Raw genomic sequence first — 12,329 nt, 5'->3', positions numbered from 1 at the left:
GCCCGGCCTGCATCTCAGACTGCAGCCCGCCAAATCCCGTGCCTTACCCACCCCATGGGTCACCTGGAGAAAGGGGCCTTGTCTTGACAAGGGGAAGGTACCAAGTAGTTTCCTAGGTGACAGATGACAGAGATGTGAGTGGGAAATGGCACAACCCTGAGGTCTCCTTGGGACAACCTTAGACAAGCTCTGGGCAGACCATGATTTTCTTTTCCTTCTTTTTTCTTTTTTTCTCATTATTTGCACCTAATCCTGCAATTGGGGCCAAGATAAAAAATAAGAACTGCCAGAACAAAGGCACCATCTGTGCCTATGAACCCTGGCAGGGCCCAGGCGCAGTGCGGGAACCAGGAGGGCTTACGGCAGAGAATGAAAGTGAGTCTCCAGGCCTGCTGCCCTGTGAGGAGAGGCCTCCCTTTGCACAGCTTCCCGGGCAGGCAGGGCCTCCAACGTACGGCCGAGAGCAGCTGTGCTCCCCGAGGCTCCGGCTCCGCCAGCAGAGATAATGAAGTTACCAGCCCGGGGAGAGACGCATCTGCAGCCGCAGGCCTCTGGCTGCCAGCCCGCACGCTCGGAGCCTTCCGGTGACAGCTGTGGTTCCCCGGCTGTCGGAGGGCATTTGTCACAAGACCTGGTGGGCAGGCAGGAGGGCTCCAGGCAGCTGGCCAGATGCTGCCAAGATCGGCCTTCCCCCCAGGTTTTTAAACCATTTTCCAGCTTGGCTGTTTCCTTTCTGCTCCCTCTACTTGGAGCTGTTAATTTTTTTTTTTTTCCATCAGCTGCCCTGCTTTGGTTCCTGGCAGACAAAGCTGGTTTCTCCACTGATTAGAAAAGCAGGGTTTTTTAGGCGCCTGGAGGCATCCATGCAGTAACAAACTGAGCAGGGAGGGGAGCAGCAGCTACCTTCACAGATGGCAGCCAGGGTCAGCGGGGCAGGCAGCTCCCGGTCACGGTGCACCCTGGAGAGGGCAGGCCCTGACAGCCCTGTGGCGGGAAGGGGGTCTTTCTCCCAAGCGGCAGGGGGCAGACAGGTGCAGCGCTGTGAGCCTGTCCCAGTCTAACTGCCCAGCCCCCATCACTGCATTGTCTTGGTCCACCCGAGGGGCAACAACCCTGCCCGGCAGACAGGTTCTGACTCCTGAGGAGAAGGGAGACTCTCCACTCTAATCCGACCACAGCCCTGGAGCCAACCCCTTCCCATCACGGACTATAACCCACCGTCCCAGCTGTCACAGTTCCATTAGAGATTTCCTGGAAGGACTGGGGTGGTCCCTGTGTGGCTTGGCAAAGACAACTCCATCTGAGCACAGAGAGCTTTTGTCATGGCCGTGAAAGCTCGCACATGGAGGGCTCATGAGCTCAGCGGGTGAGGCACAGGGAGAAAGTGGCTGAGTGCTTCCCCCAGGCCTGTTTCCCCATCGGTAGACAGCGGGAGTTACACAGGGGACAGAACTCACATTGCCACCCTGTAAGCCAGGGCCTTTGGCCAGGTAGCCTGCCGTACCACAGGGTGGGGTGGGGGACCCTGACGTCCTCTGCGGGGGGTTCACAGATGTTTGGCCCTCAAGAAGCAGCAACACCTAAAACGGCTACTGGCTGGGGACCACGGGACTTCCACGTGCGTATTCTGGCCCTTCCATCTGCCCCTCCAACCACCAGCATCCTAAGCTGCTCCCCAGGACAAAGGGCGGCATGCAGCCCCCTCCTGCTCTGGTCTCTCCACCTAAGCCCGTTTCCTAGCAGAGAGACAGGCTTAGCTCTGACTGCAGCTCCCCTCCCACCCAGGCACAGCCAGGTCAGGCTCTCCAGTCAGGACAACCACCATTGTCCCCCAGTCAGAGAGGTCGGGGGGACAGAGTGTCCTCCTTCTGCAGCCATCATAATCCTAGATTAAAATAATAAGCTCCAGCAAGTCCGGCTTTAACTCTTTCATCCCAGGAATATGAATTAGGGAAACAGTTTGGAATGTAAAGAGATCTGACATTTCCCAGATTCCAGGATGCAGCAAGTAGAGGGAAAATACAGTGTACAGAACACATATAAGCCTTTCTGCCCAGCATTTGTGCCATTTTTGTATATTAGAAAGCTTTTTGATGACCAAGGATAGAGCGCTCCTGCTGTCACACTGTGTGCGGTTCCCCGAGTGAGGGGAATTGGAAAGGTGGGCCCGGAACCGATTCTGGAACACGTGCTCCATGAAGGCAGGGGCCTGTCTGGGCTCATTACCACAGACACCTTCTTCCCAGGGCTGCGGGACACGGACAGGACAGAGCTGAGAGTGGTGGTTAGAAGCGTGGCTCTGGGGCAGCCTGCCCAGGTTCTAATTCTGGGCTGCCACTTACCAGCTGTGTCACCCTGGCAGGTCACTTAGGGGTTAAGGCTCAGCTTCCTCCTCTCCTAAATAGGGGCTCAGTTGTTAAGTGAGACTGATCCCCTTATAAGAGCTGAGCACAGAGCCAGGAACTTGGTGAGATTCCATCGATATTAGCATTTATTATTACTGCTTTTACTATTTGCACCATTATTTTGTTAAGTTACTCTCACCCCCTTACTGAGCAAAGGATGGAATCCCTGAACACGAACTAAAATCACCTGCCGAAGAGATCCCCTTTTTGTCTGCCAGAAAGGCGTGTTTAGAAGAGACAGGCCATCTTAAAGCTAGAGAGGGTTTGGTGGGTTTTGTTCTAGACCTTCAGAGCCCTTAGCAGGGCTCCACAGAAAAGGCAATTTCCATAGAATGGGGAATGGGAGGAGGCTGTTTGGTAGCGGAGGGACACTGCTGCCCAGATAATAAAAAGGCGCTTCTCTCAACAGAGAAGGAAGAGCTGTTTAAGAATGGCATATACCTGGACAAAACTCTAATTCGAAAAGATACATGCACCCCTATGTTCACAGCAGCGCTATGCACAACAGCCAAGACATGGAAACAAGCTAAGTGTCCATTGACAGACGAATGGCTAAAGAAGATGTGGTGCATATATACAATGGAATACTACTCAGCCATAAAAAGGAATGAAATATGCCATTTGCAGCTACATGGATGCAACCAGAGATTATCATACCAAATGAAGTAAGTCAGAAAGACAAATACCATATGATATCACTTACATGTGGAATCTAAAATATGACACAAATGAACTTATCTACAAAACAGAAATAGACTTACAGACATAGAGAACAGACTTGTGGTTGCCAAGGGGGAAGGGAGGTGGGGGAGGAAAGGATTGGGAGTTTTGGATTAGCAGATGCAAACTATCGGTATTATACAGAATGGATAAACAACAAGATCCAACTATATAGCACAGGGAACTATATTCAATATCCTGTGATAAACCATAATGGAAAAGAATATGTATAACTGAATCACTTTGCTGTACAGCAGAAATTAACACAACATTATAAATCAACTATACTTCAATAAAATAAACTTTTCAAAAAAAGAATGGCTGCTGTGGGATACGTTCATTGAACACCTTTGAAAAGATCTGGGTGGAGGTGTGCAGAGCTTCCCTAGGACGTCGACTCCTTACAGAGAGAGCAAAAAGGCTCTGTCCTTGCCTTCCTGAAGAAGGAGGACAAAAAAATCCTTGTGGGCTGTCGCTCTGCTAGCACTGCATGTGTGGAGGCAGGTGACCAAGACACCCCCATCTAGGGGGACAGTGGCCTGCTCCACTCTGGAGGCCATGGAGGAGGGCTTCCTCTTCTTGAATTTCAGCCCAACTCCTCAAAGACGAATGGTCTTGAGCAAATTAACTTTCTTGAGCCTCTTTATTCACAAAGATCGGTACCATAATGCGATTTTCCTGTGTGGGGTGTATGTGAGTGTGACAATGACATGCATGGCGATTGCAGGCAGCACTAGCTGTGAGGTAGGGCTTGAAGTGTTAGCATCCTTCCTTCTCCACCAGGACTTAGAACCCTAGATGCTTCAGGAGCACGGTACGTAGTTGAAAACACTGGTGAGTGGTTAAACGAAACTTTTTTCTTTTTAGTTGTAGTCTTGGCAGGTTTGGGAGTGGCGAGGGGTTCCTTCTAGTTTCCCTTTGCGTCTGTATATCTGAGTTGGTGGGCAGGATGGGGAGTGGCGGGGGGTATGCAGGACGGACAGGGGCTTGGCTAGTCTTCATTACACCCTTGCCTGGGGGAGTCCTGAGTTACAGCCCTGCAAATCCTGGGGAGATGCAGGAGCGTTTCTTCTCCCAAGCTCACCCCCAGGGCTCCTCATGACCCCCTGAGACTAGGACCAGAAGATCCAGAACCCAACCAGGGAGCCAGAATGATCTCCAGATCCCCTCACCAGGCTACCCGTGTACCAGGCCACAGCACACAGCAACGTCCCAGCACTGCCAGAAGACAGGGTCATCCTGCTGGAGGGAGCGGATGTGGCAAGAGGGAGACAGCGAACGTCCCTCCATTTCCTACTGCCTTACCTAAAACCTAAATTCCAAGGCTCTCCATCAGTGGCCTCAGCCCACATTTCCACCCTGTGTCCTGATAGCATCTTCCACGCAACCCACCTCACACCTCTCCCATGCACTTCTGCAAGCCTTACCCATCTGGAATGTCGTCTCCTGGCTCCACCCAGATCCTGTCAAGCTCACAGGGGCGTCCAGCCCTTGGTGAGCCCTCACTTACACCCATGAATGCATGCTTCTGCCGAACATTTTCTGAGTGCCTGTTCCGTGCTGATACTCGGCAGGTACCGGGTCCCAGAGATAAGAACAGCATGGTCTTTGGCCCTAAGGAGCTCCAGAAGGAGATCCACCAGCAACAGCTATGGCCAACGCTGATGTAAGCAGAGTGGGCAGTGAGGGCAAAATGGGAATTCCTTCTGAAATTACACACAGTAGTAGGGCCACAGGAGAGTCTTCCAAAATGCTAGGTAATAAATTAAGTTTTAAAAGCCCAAGATTTTCTCACAGCTGTGGGCCTGACCACTTGAGCCACAGGCCAGGCCTCTGAGATTCTTGAGGGTTCCCTGTCTGCCCCTTCTTTAAACTGGAGTCTGCAAACAGCTTTGGAGCAGGGAGTTTTGACCACTAGCCATCTCAACAGGGGCCTGAAAATTGGGACCCACCAAAGTCTGAGTTGCTGCCGGCTGGCACCCTGTTCCTTCTTTTCTTGTGACGAGGTGTGTACACAGAGACTGGGCTCCCCATTGTGAGCCTCAGTTTCTGTATCTGTTGATAGAGATGGGCACGATTCCACCATGGGGATGGGGGGAAATCAACAACCTAGGAAATCCTCTGAGCTTCCTTCATCATTACAGCACAAATGAAACAACCCCAGAGACGCTCTCCATTTATCCCACAGCGGAGCAGTAGTTAAAGTCCCTGCAGACACACTTCAGGATCTGGGCCCCCCAAGATCACACACATGGAAGGCCCTGATTTGAAGCAGAGTGGGCCTGGGTCACATAGCACGGCCTCTCCAATGAGACTGCCAAAGAAGGCCCTGGGCCTCAGGATGCATGCAGCAGCCCAAGGCTGAGTGCCTTTTTGTAAAAAGCTGACTCCCTTTCGGTGCGGGGCCTGGGGCGAGCATTGTACTGACTGCTGCTGCTCCTCTGGTTCCACGTACTTTTTGCACGAGCAGGGCAATCTGTAATCCTGATACGCCCTCTCAGAGCCTCAAGACAGGGGAGAGGCCAAGTGGATCCTGGCCATTTTACAGACAGCAGGGACGGGACACCATGGGCTGCTAAGAACGGATGAGGGCAGAGCCAGTCCTGAGCAGAGGATCCTTCACTTCCCCCCCACCCCTCATCTCTAATAAGTCCAGTGCCCAGACACGGCCATGAGCAAGGTCGCTGACAGCACTGACCCCGCTGGCCACCTCTGAAGTGCTTACGTCTCACCTCATCCTCTCCCCACCCCCAGTCAATCCCATTTCCTGAATCATGTCAACAGTGACTTAGGAGAGAAATGAGCTTATCCCATGGAACCTGCCATTCACCCTTCTTTGTCTATACTTGAGAATACCAGGTTGGGGGAGGCCGAGGATCCCCGGATCCCTAACCCAAGGCATGGCCTGTGGGGACAGCTTGTGGCAGTGCTGCTTCATGGTTAGGGCACAGCGCTTGGCACGGAGCAGCTTTGACTGTGAACCCTGACTCCAAAACTTAACAGCTGTATGACTGGGCAAGTCATTTAGCCTCCCCCCAGAGGGGTCTCTGTCAGTGAAACAGGAACAATCAATAGGGTTCGCTATCAGGGTAAAGTGAGGATGTGGTGCAGCACAAGGTCTGGGAATTGAGTGTCAGCATGGTCTTCTGGAGGGAAGGACCACCAGGTTGCTCCGGTCCTCTGGGACGGAGTCTCCTCTTGCCCCTCAGTAGAGGGGACAACCATTTGGTCCTGGGGCATTTCTGGTGTTCCCTCGGCATCTCAGGGGTCTCGTCTCCACGGTCGACTCTCCCTGTGACCATCGCAATGAGCTGGGCCAGCTCCCCAGTCAGACAGTGACTACTGTCTTGGTCTCTGCTGTCACTATCATTTCAGGGCTTCTTGTCTTATCACCATGCAGAGCAGTAACAATTGAGGACATAATTAAATACGTGTTGGGTTAACTTGGTCACGGGGGTTATCTGGTTGCAACACTGAACTACACTGATGCTAAGTTTGACTGGGTGTGAAACTGGACCTTTTATGCCTCAAACACTGAGAAGATCTGAGGGGCTCACTGCCCGAGCACGTCCTGACTGATGTCCTGGCCCCTTCAGGATGGCCATCATGATGGTGACCACAGTCTCAGAGTCTACACTGCCCAGTGTCTTCAGCCCCTCAGTACACAAAGCCCCAGGACCCTGGTCCCATGTGGCCAGGGGTAAGGAGCTGAGGGAAGTGTGCCTTATTCCAAAGGTCTCTCGGGGAGTTCAGCTATACAGAAGGAGCATCAATAAATCCATCCTGCTTAGGGGAGAGATGGAGCTTGCAGTGTCTTAGGGACCACTTTAGTATCTGACCAAGAGACTCAGGAATAGAACCAAATGAGGAGCCCTGTCCCAGAAGGGCTCTACACATGGCTGACCTTTCTCCCATCCTTGAACTAGGATGTGTAGAGCCCTCCTGGGACAGGGCTCCTCATTTGGCTCTAGAGGTATGCTCTTTGGCCCTTCAGCCTGGGTATCTACTCAGCAGGGGCCTGAGTATAGATCACCAATAAAGGTCCATGGGGCACTGTGAATGAATGACCTTCCAAACAAGCCAGAAGACAGTTTTTCCCATGCCAACTCTATGCCCGGATATACGCTGGGCACCAACCTCATTCCACACACACATTCTCTCCCTTCATACATAGACATGTGAGATCATCATACATTACACATAAGCACACACCTACACATCCTACGCTGACACCCACATACCTTATCCAAACCCTAACCTGCTGCAGATGGTCTGGAAGGTGAAACAATAGTCCAGAAATCCCTACCCTGAGGATTCTACACAAATGCCATCTCCTCGCAGGACTGGGGGAAAGTCCCTCCCAACCCCATGGTTGAGGTTCTTTTTCTTTAAGATGCGTGTTTTTATTATTTGTTATCCAACATGTGAGTCAGGAGCTTTGGCTTCTCCTTTCAATAGTGACCTCTGGACAAATCCCCCATGGCCATCTTGCAGCTGAGACTTCCTCCCCCCTCCCCCCGCCCCCCCCCCCCCCCCCCCCCGCCGGCCCAGGTAAGAAAGGGTGGGAGTGGTGGGGGAGGAGCAGCGGCAGAAGAAGAGGCCCCACTTCCTCTGGGCACAAGGTCTGTGGGCCCAGGCTGCATCCTTTACGGCCCCCCAGGGAAGGACGAGGGGACAGGGCGTGGGCCAGGGTGTCGCTGAGGACCACAGTCACACCCCTCCACATCGCGGCTGGGCTAGGAGGGGATATGAGGAGAGGCTGACCGTGGCGGCCGTGGAGGCGGGAAGAGACCCCTGGCAGGAAGGGGGCAGGCACGACTCCAAATTATAAATAACGAGGGAGGAAGGAGACAGAGAGCCCCCTCTCCGCCAGGCCCTCAGCTGACGCCACTGAGAAGGCCAGTGGCCAGGCAGAGGCTGAACCCCTTGAACCTGGGCAGCCCTCGCTTTGTGAAAGCAGGACTGGGGGGCCCTGTCCACATGTTCTGAAGGGGAGGGAGGTCAATAAGTGGAATTTATCAGGCAGGGAGGGGCCTGATAATGGAGAAGTGACACTGCTGACCTTTGCCCTCAGCAGAAACCACGAGACCCTCAGGAGGGTGACGTCACTGCACGGCTGAGGAAATGGGGCCGCTCCCAGCTCCGGGACCTCTCTCAGCTTCACGTGCCAGGTGCGCAGCAAAGACTGAGGAGGAGGCCGAGGCCTGGGCAGCCACCAGCTCAGGCCCACAGATGGCTCCTCACCACGCCCGGAGGGTAGTCTTCTCACCTGCCTGGTCGGGACACTGCCCCAGCCCCATCCCAGGCCCAGCTTCCCAGAGACATTCGTGGAGGGGCTAGAGCAAAGTCAGGGAGGCTGGGGGCAGTGAAGGCCTTTACACAACCCAACACACCCCTTGATTGGGAAAGGAACTGGCGGAGTAAAAGCCTTGCATTCGGATATTTTCCCTAAGGATTTTCACGTCCATTATCTTGTGTTCAGCCTCACAACAGTCCTGAGAAGTATCAATACATCACACAAGTATTATTTGGCCCACTTTAAATATAAAGAGACAGAGGCTGGGGCAGGGAAATGAGTCCCAAGTCGTAGAGCAGGTCGTTTGCAAAGTACTCTTCACTGTGCTCCATGCCCCATGGTTTTGCACAAGTAGCAGCGGCACAGCCTGGGCCATGGGGGTGGCTGGTGCCTTCTAAGAGGTCTCTGGGAGGAGCCATGGCCACCTGTGCTGCAGGGTTTGCCTGCCCTCTCGCTGCTCTCCTGATGCTGTGTAAATGAAGGTACAGGGACAACTGCCGGGAGGGAGGGAGGGACAGAAGATGTGCGCTCTGAGATCTTACCTGCTCTGGTCAGCGTCCTGCAGGGAGATGCCGGAGTCCCAGTCCACGTCCCCTGCTAGTCGCTCTAGGACCCAGAACAGAAGCAGAGATCAGGGCAGAGCCAGAAACTGGGCTCTTAGCTGCCACTTGAGAAACATGGAGGAGAAAGTTTTCTCCAGAAGCTATTTACTCCCCAGATGACTCCGACCCCCGAGGAGGAGGCATAGCCTGTCGTGGTGACTGCTGGTGGGCACTGTCATGCATGAGCTGAGGGGTGCCCCAGGGTCCCCTCAGGTGCTGGGTGAGGGAAGAAGGAAGGGAAAAAGCTGCCTCCGAGGGCTGAACGCTGAGCTCAGACTGACAGGACGCTAACCCTGTTTGTGGAGAATGGCTCCTACCAAGAGGACAGTGAGGTCTACTGTGGGGTGAGGATGTGTCATCTGAGGGAGGTGCAAAAAGCTACTCTAGAAAGAGCTACAAGCCACAGGGAAGAAATTGTAGTAGCCTCCACCCCAAGGATAGAGGATGGCCTCCCATCGGTCTGGGGGATCTGGGGGGACTTTAGCAGATGGGGCTGAGGTGGTAAAGAATCTCTGTCAAAGCCAAGACTAAGCGGACATCCTGATGAATTTGGTGACTGCCAGCCGTGCTCTCCCCCTTTCCCGCCCCACCCTTCCGCGGTAACCCCCTTCCCCCTTTCCTTCTCCTGGACTCCCTCCTGTGCCTCCACCACCACACCCACAGAGTGGGCCTTACCTGGCACAGCTCTGTCCCGGGATGAAGTCCAGGCTGGGCTTCCCACCTTGGAGGGGCCCTGCCCCCCAACACTTAGCATCTCCTGCAGCAGAAGGCGGTTCCTCTCCACGCGGTCAGACAGGGACAAGGTGCTGCCCCCAGTGCCCAGGGTCCCCAGGTCTCCAGCTCTCCAGAGCTCCCCCAGCAGGGCTGGCCTGGGGACGAAGTCCTCCTCGGACGTCAGAGACAAGCTGTCCAGGTCTTCCTGTGTGATGAGACCATCCTGCAGGGGGTATGACCTTCCTTTCCTCAGGCTGGGCCTGTGGGTGGTTTTGTTACAAGGACCAGAGCCCTCAGGCTGGCTTGGAGTGACTCTGTGCATGGAGCTCTCTTGCAAAGAGCTGGGCCCTGGCGGCACAGCCCTGTCGTGGTCAGGCAGTGTCCGTACTGCTTCTGGAGGCCACGGGCTCCTCCTGTTCCAGCTCTGGAGCCCAGAGGCAGGCGACCTGGGAGGCCCGGGGGCCCCGTTCCTGGCAGACTCCTCCTCAGTGACGCTGCTGTCCAGCAGCCCATCGTTTGGGTTCTGAGCATGATGGACCACCACAGCATCAGGTAGGGAAGACCCCTCTGATGGAGTCCTGGTTCCACCCACCTTGACTCGTCTGCATTTGGGTTTCTTGAGGGATGGCCGCTCGTGAGAAGTGAGGCAAGGGTTTGCCCCCTGTTTGCCTGCTGTCATCTTCTCCTTCAAGGCCCTCACCTTGGACTCCAGCACAGAGGGGCCTTGGACCTGTATCCCCTGTGCCCCAGGAGGCTGGGGGGCCATCAGGCTGGGTGTTCTGTCTTCTCGAGGACAGGGCCAGTGTCTTGGGAAGTGTCCATTCTCCGGCTGTGGCTCAGGGCCACTTCTCTCCACAGCTGAGGTCACCTCCATGGAGCTGGCTGTTCCGCTCCCTATTTTGGGTCCTCTGGAGGAGAAAATAGACAGAGTTCCTTAGACCCAGCACCTGGCTAGCTCCAACAACCTCCTGGGTCCCCAAAGTGCCTTGGGATAGAGCCCTGTCCAGAGAAAAATAACTTGGGGTCAGAGCAGGGGATGCCCCCTAGACAATGTGAAAGCACCTCGAAGAGTACAAATCATTGGACGGTACACATAAGTTATTACTGAGTTTTTTCTTCCAAGTCTAAGTAGTGTTCTCATTTTTCTACCCCCATTTTACATGTGGGGCACAGTGGAGAGTCAAACAACAACCAATCTTCTGCCCAATGTGGACCAGAGTGAAAATGGGGGCCAGATTTCCCAGTCCCTGGCCTCTTGCTTTCCTGATAGGTGTCAGGCCTCAGAGGAGGATGGCAACACCTGCTAAGGGCCAACAAGCTCTTCCCTTTCCAAGGGGAGCCAATGCAGAGGATGGACTTCAGGAAGATACCATCCAGGATCTGACCCTCTGGCAGAAGGGGCCCCCTGTGCTCAAACCACAGGAGCGCAGCATGGGGCTGTGCCCACAGGGCAGCCAGGATCAGGTAGCAATGCCTATCAGCATCTGCTCTGTGTCAGGCAGGCCTGCAAGCACTTTCAGACATGCTCTCGCAAATAATCCTCACGCAGTTCTGCCAGAACAAGATTATTATCCTCATTCTTACAGACAGAGAAACTGAGGCACAGAGAGATTAGGTGACACGGGAGCTAAGGGAGGCCCAGTTGGGAACGCAAAGCTTCTCCTCCCAAGGCCAGGGCTCTTCCAAAGCACTCAGTGGCCGTGTACCCCCATTCCCCTACTCCTATGAGGATATTGGTCTAGACAGGTTAAGTGACTTGCCCAAATTACACAGCTCCTTGGTGGCACGGTTGATGTCAATATCTTCAGAGGGAACAAAAGTGAGCACGAGATTTTACTCACCAAGTTGTTCTGTGCACACATACATGCCACAACGTCTTAATATTTATCCTGCTCTCTGAGAACATGCTCCGTCTCCATCATACATCTAGATATGTCCCACTTGAAGTAAACTGCATGTATTTACATAAATACATGCATCCATATTGACACAAATTACAAACAAGAAGTTATTCACCTCATATATTGACCAACAATTCACCACAGAATTCTCTTAAATGCAAGTCCCTCTATAGTCACTTACTACCATTCAATTTTTACATTTCAGGAATATACATATTTCACCAAGCAAAATACACACACAGTGTGTATGTTACCTCAGTTTTAAGCCTGTGAAGTTTAAGGCCTATCTTTGGGAGGAAGAGATCATTTACTACACCAGTTAATCTAGAAGTTACCAGCTTTGTCTTGGCAGCCCGGCCACCCGTTCCTCTCTTCTAAGGTTCAATCCAGAAAGCAGGGGACGTGAAGGTAATGGGAGCAATTTCAGTCACATTACAATAACTTTCTTTCGGGTAAATTCGAACAGCATTCCAGAGATCATCCATCTCCGGAGACCTGGAAGGATGCGACCTTCCCCTGGGGAACAGTGGGTATCGGCTTGTGCGGCTCGGCACCGCCGAAGTCTACGGCCCAAGTGCTGTACTTCTCTAAGCCGGAGACGCTGAAATGAAGACGGACGTGACGGACGGGCCTCCCCTGCGACCCTCCCTTCCCGCTCCCCACTGGCGGTCCCGCCACCCCCGGCCCGCCC

The 12,329-nt window shown here is 53.7% G+C and overlaps 1 protein-coding gene across 6 annotated transcripts in view; it reads right to left on the bottom strand.

Moving 5' to 3' along the window:
* The window catches only part of KIAA1614 (KIAA1614 ortholog), a 56,184-nt gene that overhangs the window by 42,913 nt on the left and 942 nt on the right, over positions 1 to 12,329 (bottom strand). For 3 of the 6 annotated variants that reach the window (XM_067728814.1, XM_067728813.1, XM_067728816.1), the window contains exons 2-3: positions 9,699 to 10,645; positions 8,964 to 9,027 (exon numbers count right to left, since the gene is read on the bottom strand). In XM_067728814.1, the coding sequence (XP_067584915.1) occupies positions 8,964 to 9,027; positions 9,699 to 10,645 (1,011 nt within the window). Of the gene's footprint in view, positions 1 to 8,963; positions 9,028 to 9,698; positions 12,314 to 12,329 lie in introns of those variants that run through there. The other 3 variants (XM_067728818.1, XM_067728819.1, XM_067728817.1) reach the window with 3 other exon arrangements.

Source organism: Pseudorca crassidens, chromosome 2 (assembly GCF_039906515.1).
Source record: "Pseudorca crassidens isolate mPseCra1 chromosome 2, mPseCra1.hap1, whole genome shotgun sequence".
Taxonomy (NCBI): Eukaryota; Metazoa; Chordata; class Mammalia; order Artiodactyla; family Delphinidae; genus Pseudorca; species Pseudorca crassidens.
The sequence above is the reverse complement of the archived record's forward strand: the minus strand, read 5'-3'. Positions and strand labels throughout refer to the sequence as shown.